At 36.6% G+C, this 10,470-nt stretch overlaps 1 protein-coding gene across 1 annotated transcript; it reads left to right on the plus strand.

The window, feature by feature from the left end:
• Positions 1–2,969: 2,969 nt before the first annotated feature.
• On the plus strand, positions 2,970–7,494 carry LOC131315300 (beta-glucosidase 24-like). The gene is made up of 13 exons (XM_058344458.1): positions 2,970–3,182; positions 3,832–3,901; positions 4,340–4,398; positions 4,529–4,604; positions 4,788–4,865; positions 5,023–5,110; positions 5,239–5,569; positions 5,740–5,855; positions 6,031–6,248; positions 6,338–6,369; positions 6,608–6,710; positions 6,854–6,962; positions 7,055–7,494. The coding sequence occupies exons 1-13, from the start codon at positions 3,054–3,056 to the stop codon at positions 7,266–7,268; spliced, it is 1,623 nt and encodes a 540-aa protein (XP_058200441.1). The 5' UTR covers positions 2,970–3,053; the 3' UTR covers positions 7,269–7,494.
• Positions 7,495–10,470: the final 2,976 nt, after the last annotated feature.

Below are 10,470 nucleotides of genomic sequence, written 5' to 3' on the forward strand. Positions count from 1 at the left end.
TCTCACATTGTTTGAAAGTGAAATAAGTGATCACTTAATATGTTGAGACGTCTCCACTCATTGCCAACTAATTTTGAATTGGATATAAAATTTTCACATACGAATTTAATCTCTTCATTGAATAGGAAAAGACTCATCAACCATTTCTGTACTAATTACTAGCAAAAGTGAATATTTAACACGGACTTTGTTGGAAAACCTTAAATTTGAATTCAGTACTTGTGACTTGTCGTAGAGACTCACCGGCCATTTTGGTAGGAGTAAGAGTCCGTTTCAGAATACCTTCTTAAAAAATAAGTACTTATTTCACATTTTAAAACTCAAAATTAATGTAAATGAAAAATAATTTTTCAAATTTTTTTTTTGCACTGTATTAAAGATCTCAATGAGATCTTTCAAACAAGATCCATAATATTGCATATTTTTATATTTTAATAAGTCTATTATTTTTGAACTTGAAATTGTCTTTTTAAAAAATAAGTATTTATTTTGCTTTTTGAAACGGGGCCTAATTGCTACAACAACTCTGGCACTTGTCAACTATTTATCGTACGTGTCGAACTAAATTTGTAGCCCACAAAAGTTAATACAGACAATGTATATTAATGGGCCACAATTCTAGACACTACTCGTTAACGTGATACAAAATTAGAGGGTTTGGATAATTAAACCTCTTTTTGACACGAATTGAATATGACACGACTCGACAATATGAGATGTGCGGGCACAGGACCTCAACACTTGGCAGCTGTTTATCGTGTAATTTTGTAGTCCACAAAATTAAACATTATTACAGATATTTAGAACGGAGAATGTAGTATATGGGTGCTTGGGTGAGCTCCTTCGAGCCAAGCTGTAGCTCGTGCCGGCTCGCATTTGAAATGAGTTGAACAAAATAGTTCGAGCTCGTTTGTTTACCTATCGACTCAGGTTCGAAAATAGTTCTTTTTATTTGAGCAACTCCGATCATTTACAACCCTACCCATCGCCTGATTACATCTTATCGGGTGTTCATCGATCATTCACCATACCCATTGAACATTTGACTTTTTTATGACGAGGGAATTGAAACAGCTATATATGTGCCATCAATTTATAAAGAGCCCAATTATGAGTACATCAGTGGTCATTGTTGTACATCAAATTATATGGAACTCTCTCTTTTGGGTCTCACGCTAATAATTGAAGTCGTTCAATTTTTTTTAAAAGTTATTTTAATATTGGTCCTAATAAAACATCAACTCATTTGGATATCAAAAATGCGTGATCAATTCGTCAAAATTTTTTCCCTAGTAAAACACCAGTTTGGGTTGTGAGTTTGTTTTCTGATTATAGTTTGAGTTGGTTTCCTCTACGTTGTGGTGCCCTTTGGGTCTGGTTTGATTTTCTCGGCGGTTTGGGTTTTGAGGATTGAAGGTGCTTGGTAAGTTGGTATAGTTAGGTTTGGGAGTTTTATTTATGATGGGTTTTTTATTTTAAATTGGTGTCTTGTTCAAAGATTAATAAATTCTTTAGAAAAAAAACTAATAAGAGAGCATAATGCAGACAATGCATGAGGTATGAGTCCCAAATTTGTTTAACCCATTTGGGACCCTACTTTTGCCCAAGGGGTATTTGAATACCTACTTTTCCGATTTTGACTTTTAGGTGATTGGTTGGAGTCAACAAAAACGTTTTTTTTTTGTCAGGCGATATACATCAGCGGGATTAGTGGGGGTGATAGTGTTACCACGGGGTCCAGAGACTATCCATAGCCCTGTCCCTCATAAGACCTGCTCTCTGCGGGGCTCGAACCCAAGACCTTTCACAAAGGGGAGACAGAGACTTATCAACTGCACCAAGCAGTGGTTGTCAAAGACTAGTTCTCTATAATGCATTTTTGGTTTTTGACTTTAGTGAACAAAAGCCAGAAATAGAGGGAGACGAAATTTTTGATTTCTTATTTTTCACTTTTCTCATTTTGGTTAATATATACAAAAGAGCTGCAAAATGTAATCTGCATGTATATCTCACAAATATTACTTCTGTTGCAAAATACATCATGCACATTTTTTTCACACTCTACAAATTCATAATACATTCTGGCCATGATAACAAAAAAAAGCAAAAATGTAAAAAGTAAAAAAATAAGGCTCCCAAACGTTGATTACATTACATTGGAGGTGGCGATTCGGTGGTGGTAGGTTGTGACTGTTTGATCATGGTGGCGAGCGGCGGCTGTCGGCGGCGACTGAATATCTTCGATGGGAGAGTTTTGGTTTTGGATTTTTTTGGACTGGGCTTAGCCCACCAAAGTGGGCTAGGTTATTTTGTGCGTGCTTTATTGTAAGATTTAGGTTTTTTATGCCTTTAGGAGTTTGTTTGAGCTATTTATTTTATATTTGTGCTTTTTAGGCCTTTAGGTGTGTGGGCTTAGTCCCTCTAGCTGTATTTTCTAACTTTTGAGTAGATTCCCTTTCTCCATTTTTCTAATAAAATGTTACTTTTATAGATAAAAAAACAAACAAAAACAGAAAACACGTGCCCTAAATATTATAATGATATTGCCAAAGGTTTAATGATTGAAAGCTCACAATACCACAGCCATGTAAAGCCGTGTTCTTTATATACAAGTAAGGGTAGGATTGGTTACAAGAGATAAGTACACTTTGAAACAATACCACAGCCATGTACAGCCGTGTTCTTTATATACAAGTATGGGTAGGACTGGTTACAAGAGATAAGTACACTTTGAAACAAAATACAACTAAATGATAATGATAAAATGATAAGGCTAAAACTAATTATTCTTATCTTGATTAGATTCCCTTTCTCCATTTTCCTAATAAAATATTACTTTTATAGATTAAAAAAAAAAAAAAACCGGAAAACATGTGCCCAAAATATGAAGGTACCTACAGTACCGTCCAACATGCATGAATCACATGCAATACTCCTGCACGCCTATATAAACCCAAGTTTGTAAGCTCCAAAAAAAACCCACAACACTACAAGCTATACGTAAGCTCCTTTGTCTTCAGTAACGAGTGCTATTATTTTCACAAAAATAAGCAATGGAGGCTCAAGGCAATGGCTACGCTAATGGACATCACTTGCCAATTATTGGCAATGGCTTTCCTTTAATCCATCGTGCCTCTTTCCCTGACGATTTTTTTTTCGGCACAGCATCAGCTGCTTATCAGGTACTCTCATGTTTCATAGTATTTAGGTTTTTTTTTTATAGAAGTTATAATATTTTATCAACAAAGGAAAAGGAATTTGTTAATATGTAAGGGATTCATGACCAAGATGGGGATACGTACCATTCGGATAGTCTCGGAAAAAAGAAAAGAAATTGCTGCTTCCAATTTTCATACCGGACAATATTGCGGGGACATTCTGAAAGGGCAAAAGAACCAAGAATAACAGAGCAAATAACTAGTTTTGCATGGAGAAAACTTCTCCATCGCATTTGGATAGTAGTAATTAACAAAAATTGTTGCTTTGATTTTTCGAAACAAACCATATATATTGTGGGGATCGAGATTCGGAAAGGATAGAAGAACCAAGAATGGGGGACAGACTGAGTAATTAGCTTTGCATGGAACACACTGTTACACATATCATCTACAAATCATGAAAAGAAGAACAAAACAAAACAAAAACAAAAAAAACTGGGAGCACACTTCTCATTTGCTTCTGTCCCAATTACCGTGCTACCCGTAGCTTTCTCCATTGAAATGGGGTCCGTGGTCTGGTGGTCACATGTAATTTTCTAAAATCTTCAATAGAGGAACGTTCTACTTCTACTAATACAGAGATAAACGGTTTGGTTTTGGTGTTTTTTCTTAGTATGAAGGCGCGACAAAGGAAGGGGGTCGTGGACCAAGCATTTGGGATGATTTCACCCAGAGATGGCCTGGTAATCTCTCTCTCTCTCTCTCTCTCTCTCTCTCTCTCTCTCTATAGATGGTTGTAGCACTTGTGTCCTCAGAAATAACAAACCAATTCTAACCCCGAGGGACTTGCTTGGCATGTGATTGTTGGACTGAGGAGTTGTATTTCTTGTGGTTTTCTCTTCCTCCGGTTTGATGCCTCATGCTTGAATCCTTTTAATTAATCTTTGTAATTTATTTTCAATGATTGATTTAATAAAATCCTTTTTTGCTGTTTAAAAAAAAAAATACACTACCAAATATTAGTGAACGTGTTTGATCATTAATAGGCGTGCCAAAAGGGGAAGATTGGAACCACTAATGTTTGATCATTAACCTAGTTTTTGAACAATTAGTTAGGCCCTTGCTCTTATTTAGCAATAACCATCTTTTCATCTTTTTGGATGTTCATGCTGAAATGGCAGGTAGGATCACTGATGGCAGTAACGGAAACACGGCAATTGATTTTTATCATCAATTTAAGGTAAATTGTTTTGAATAATTATATAGGTAGCTAGTTTATGCAGTTCCATTTATCACTATGAAGTAAGAATAGTGATGGCAATAACGTCTTTTTCAACCGCCCTTCGGTTTCGGAACATATGAAATTGTAGGAAGATGTGAAGATCATGAAGAAAATGGGTTTGGAGGGCTTTAGATTCTCAATCTCATGGTCCAGAATCTTGCCTTGTAAGATTTGATTGTTTCAGTACTTTTTGCTGGCTTTATGCAATCACTTATGGAATTGCAAATTAATAACATCAATTTATGAAATTGCTTTTGACATTTCTTCCTTCAACCAGTTTAATTGTAGTATTTAATTTAATTTATTGGGCATGTTTCTAATGTAGTATTCCATAATACAATTGTCAGGTGGACAGCTCAACCAGGGTATTAACAAGGAAGGGATCCGATTTTACAATGATCTAATTGACGAGCTTATAGCAAATGGTTATGTCTCTCAAATTAATCATGATCTTAATGGATTTTGATACGAATTATAGTAAATCATGTTTTCATTTAATCTCAAAAAGTTTGTATGTGCACATGGCGGCTTATACGGATTATATGGATTATACGAATTATACGGATTTTGATACGTACGTAGGTATAACACCATTTGTGACTCTGTTCCATTGGGACGTTCCCCAAGCATTGGAAGATGCATATGGCGGCTTTCTAAGTTCTAAAATAGTGTAAGTGATCGAATCCGATTTTATTACTCAGCTATATACATATATCCACCTCATAGATATTGTAATTAACGAGTATTATTAATTAGCTGAAGTAATCAAATGAGCTTTGGTGGTCTATCAAATGTTAGGGCCGACTTTTGTGACTACGTGGATCTTTGCTTTTGGGAGTTTGGTGATCGAGTGAAACATTGGATCACACTAAATGAGCCATGGAGCTTTTGTAAGTATGGGTATGCAACTGGCGCGGACGCACCAGGTCGAGGGACTACTGCCGTAACGCCTCTTACATCTTCGACTGAAGATAGCACATGGAGTTACGAGCAGTCGCATCGATCTAATACACGTGCTCCATCGGAACCATTTGACAATGGGAATCCTGCTACAGAACCTTACATAGTCGCGCAAAACCTTCTTCTTGCTCATGCAGCTGCAGTAGAGCTCTATAGAAAAAAATATCAGGTTTGATCAGTTTTACATTAGGTTCCCACTTCCCACACTAGTATGATAAACTAGAATTAATTGATATAAAATCATTGACTTCTGTCTCATACGTCTCAAAACTTTAGAGATTTGGAAATGGCTCTGATGAATTAATTTAATATGGAACATGCATGTTTGATCATTAATAGGCATGCCAAAAGGGGAAGATTGGAATCACTAATGTGATAACCTGGACGGAGCCTTACACTGATTCAAAAGCTGATAGCGATGCCGCAGAGCGAGCACTAGATTTCATGTTGGGATGGTGAGTGAGTACTACTACACATTCTAGCTAGGGAAAATGCATACTTAATGAAGGCAGAAACCTAGCTAGAAAAGAAGGAAAGAATATGTTGGTTTTTTTTTTTTTTATGAGATTGCATTTACGTACAGTTGATATTGCATTTTATGATTCCTTGATGTTGTACGTGTTTGATTAGGTTTTTGGATCCAGTTGTATATGGTCGTTATCCACAATCCATGAGGAAACTTGTAGGTAGCCGTCTACCCGAATTCTCAGATACTGAATCTGAGAAACTGAAAGGATCGTATGATTTTCTCGGAATAAATTACTATACTGCCCAATATGCAGCAGATGCATCAAACATCAACGTTGAAAAGTTAAGCTACACCACAGATCCTAAGGTTAAGTACACGAGTAAGCCCAGAACTATAACTTTGTAAATTCGTATTAAATTAACTAACTTCCAATACTTTTACTAAGGTGGTATGTGATGATTTTTCCAGGTGTGCGGAATGGGGTTCCGATTGGTCCACCGGTCAGGCCTCTCTCTAGCTATATAAACTTCAATCAAAAGTTCACCAAAATAGGATTGTACTGCATATGGCAATTTTGTTGGGATGTCGATTTATATACTTGTCCTTTATCCATTGTAACCTTCTTCTGTTATTGTTGATTTTTTTTTTGGTGTTCAAAACAGAAAAACCTAGCTTTTGTTAGTAAAAAAATGTTTAGTTCTGAAATTAAGATATCTTTTTCTGACAATAATGTTGCAGGCTAGTTGTGGTTGGATCTACGTGTACCCAAAAGGAATTTATGATTCTATGATGTACATAAAGAAAAAGTACAAAAACCCGGTCATTTATATCACAGAGAATGGTAAGTGATTAATCCCCTATCAATCTGAGTATTTTTTTTTCTTAAAATTTTCAATAGTGTGGAGAAATGATAATTCTGATGCATAAAGAACTAAAAGGGATTTCTCTCATGGTTGGGTCTTAAGTATTCTTCCCTTTTGGCAGGGTTGGGCGAAGAGTGTAGTTTCAAAAACAGATTTACAGAAGCAAGAGTGGATGAAATGAGGAAAGATTACCACCGTGATCATATCCAACGCCTTGGGGAAGCGATTGAGTACGTACTCGAATAACTTTGTCTCTCTCTAGTGTTTTGAGCAATAACGAAAATATAAAAACTTATTTTATGTGCAAATCTTATTTTGGCAGCGACGGCGTTAAAGTGAAGGGTTACTTTTTGTGGTCGCTGTTTGACAATTTCGAATGGTCTGCTGGTTACACTAGTCGTTTTGGATTGATCTATATTGAGTACAGAGATGGAAATCTCACCAGGTATCCTAGAGGATCAGCCATATGGTACATGAATTTCCTCAAGGATAAGGACACTGAAGCCCGCAAAAAACTTCTTGTTCCCGGCAAATGAATAATTCTTCTTTGCTGTTGGTTTTATGTTTCGTTTTCCGGTGGTCCTCCCCATAACCTAGTTCAACGATTTCTGTTTCGAGTCTTTGTATCCAAATAAGTGAAGGTGGACTCTTCCACCCTTCACCGAAATAAAGGAAAATAATTGAGGGAGGGCTACCCCTAGTTGTGTTGCTCCTTTTTTCCTTTAACTGCAATGGATAATAAATTTCCTTGAAAATAATAAATATTGTCCTTAAATTATCAATACCCATTTTAGCATGCTGTAATTACCCCTCCCCCCAAATCCGCCTACATTAGGATTACTGTAAATGGTTGATAATTCTCCTTCGGAAACAAAGAAGTTTGCGTCCTGGAGGGATAATATCAATCACTTGGCGTCCATCTAATGCATCCGTTGTGGTTATTTCATACCCCGCTTTTTCTTTTCAAATAATTTTTGCTTACTATACCCGCTGCTGGGGCTTTATAAATTGTATTGTTACTCTTGTTCCCGGCGCCCTTGTAACATTTGTTTATGATCAATGATGTGATCGATGCATACTGTGTAGTTTTATCTATTTCATTCCCATTGATAGACATGAGAATATCTCACAAAACGTTTATACAAAGAGCTCACTAATGCATCATGACTACATAATAGTTACGGTATTTCCTACTGAGTTAAATTTGCTTCTATCCCCTAAATTATTCATATTTTGTCTGCTTTTCGTTCCTCAACTATGTAAAGAACAATTTTGTCCCTCAATTTTTTGATTGCAATCTATTTCGTCCAGTTTCTAGGTAAAATTTTGTTCAATTTCTTACAATTTTGGACAAAATAGATTGCAGAACAGAAAGCTGAGAAGACAAAATTGTCTATTACATAGTTTAAGGATGAAGTAGAAAAAATGTTGATATTTTTGGGGATAAAAGTAAAAAAAAAAAAAAAAAAATCCTACTTGATTGGTCTGATGGGAAGCCAACAAATTAAGCAGCTGCTTCAGGCCCAATGTTTAGGTCCAGAATTAGGTCGCCTATTCCTACAATTATTGTATGTGTTAATGGTGGGCTGAAAATAAAATGTTTCCATCAACAGCGATAGGCCAATTTGGTCCCCAACATTTAACCAATTTAATCCCCAACGTTTGAAATTTGTTTCAAATTGGTCCTCTTCTCCAACGCCGTTTAGACTCTCCATCAAAAGTGGGGGCATTCTTGGTATTTCACCCCCCCTTTTCACCTCTGCCACCCTAAAAACGTGAAAGGATGTTTTATGGAGGGATTTTTTCCCGCCAAATGCCATCCCTTGCCACGAGTGTATATACACAATACACACATACACACTGCAGCACTCTAAAAAAAAAAAAACAGAGCACACCAAGAGAGAGAGAGAGAGAGAGAGATAGAGAGTAGACCAGAAAGAAAGAAAAACTGAAGAAAGAGAAAACATGGAGGCACCCTCACCGGACATTTGCTACTGTAGGAAGGTGGGCAAGGTGACGACTTCTTGGACTGATTCCAACTCTCACCGGACTAGTAAGAATGCTTCACACGCACACTACATGCATATATCATACATTGAGCACACACCCCCACATTTATATATCTTTACACAGATTTATATACATAAAGCCATCAATGGGGCCCAAACCGCACTCCATAGCTTAATCGAGCAGAGAAAAAGCAGTGCACAAACCCTACAATGGTAAGACATATCGAGATGCATACCTCTGCATTGTTCATTCCACTCTTGATGTTCCATATTCAGTGTTGATCGAGTAGATTCATGCAAAGCTTCCCCAAATTTTGAAATTTTTGGTCAGAGATATTGAGATTACGAATGGGTGTTAGGAATTAGGGCTGTTGTAATGACTTCGGGGGGTGAAATGAAACGTTTCACATTTTTAGGGTGGCAGAGGTGAAAAGGGGGGTGAAATACCAAGAATGCCTCCACTTTTGACAGAAAGCCTAAACAGCATTGGAAAGGAGGACCAATTTGACACAAATTTCAAACGTTGGAGATTAAATTGGTTAAATGCTTACATCGGAGACCAAATTGGAAGTTCGCTAATACTTTGGGGACCAAAAAGGCAAATAAGCCTCCGGGGAAGAACCCGTTTTTGCTTTGCCAGAGAAATTTCCAAGACTGCAAACTGATTCACTGCCAGCTGTTGAGGATTTTGTTTAGTTTCTGTAACTAGGGTGTTAGCAACATGCTACGCACGTTCGGTCATTTTCGTTGGTCTAATAATCAAATGTGCTTAGCTTTTATTGTTTAAGTTTTTGGCTTGTTTGGGTTGTTTTTGGAGATTGTTGTAAAACAAAAGAAATTACGGATTATCTTTTTTGGGCGGGGTAGTCAGCTGACCACCGCCGCATCTTGGGTTGGTTCCTCCACAATTCCCCACAGACAGAACTAATCTCTGATGCACGTTGACTCAGATTGGATCAAGGAAACACTAAATTGGAGCCCCCCAACAAGAAAATCAAGAATTTATCACAACCTGCTACCCAATAAACAGCTGAAAGTGGATGAAACAGAACCAAATACAAGCATTGGAAACTACTTATTTGATTCTCCAAAACCATTGAATGGATTCTTCAAAATCGGAACACAAATCCTCAAGAAAGGAAGATCTTGATAACTATATTAGAGACTTCACTATATGTATTATTGATGGTAGCAAGTAAAGTGATTTTATAATAGATATTGGCACTTCAATGCTGATTAAAAGCTTTGGTGGCATATGCATGAGTTTGGGGCTTTTTCACTTCTGGTTTACTGCCTGCTTCAAATCTCTTTCTGCATGCACCACCTGCTAATTCAGACTATAGATATAGAGTTAGGCAAATTACATGGCAAAGCACACAAAACCTTTAAATAATTTTGTCAAGCAGAAATCATCTACTACAGAACAGAATACAAACCCTAGCGAGCAAACTATATCATTAAAACCCATACATAAAAACTATAAATTACGTAAATTATACAAATGAACAGAATACACTAACTCTAAGGCACAACAAGAGTTATTACAAAATACTGGAACGATCAGAAACCAAAAAGACAAACCCTGTATGGCAAGCTCAATCCGAGCGTAAACAATCAATAAAACAAAGCTTAGATATTGGGATTTGTTAAATGCACACTATAAATTCCTATTTTACCGAGTCCAATATAGATATAGGAATCTTTTTAAGGGAAAAATATATTTCAATAT

The sequence above is a fragment of the Rhododendron vialii genome, chromosome 13a, assembly GCF_030253575.1.
Source record: "Rhododendron vialii isolate Sample 1 chromosome 13a, ASM3025357v1".
NCBI classification, from domain to species: domain Eukaryota; kingdom Viridiplantae; phylum Streptophyta; class Magnoliopsida; order Ericales; family Ericaceae; genus Rhododendron; species Rhododendron vialii.

Coding starts and splice junctions, on each gene's coding strand:
- LOC131315300 (XM_058344458.1), top strand. CDS start 3,054: ATGGAGGCTCAAGGCAATGGCTACGCTAATGGACATCACTTGCCAATT. Junction 5,570..5,739: donor TCTATAGAAAAAAATATCAG/GTTTGATCAGTT, acceptor GATCATTAATAG/GCATGCCAAAAGGGGAAGAT. Junction 6,370..6,607: donor GGGTTCCGATTGGTCCACCG/GTCAGGCCTCTC, acceptor ATAATGTTGCAG/GCTAGTTGTGGTTGGATCTA.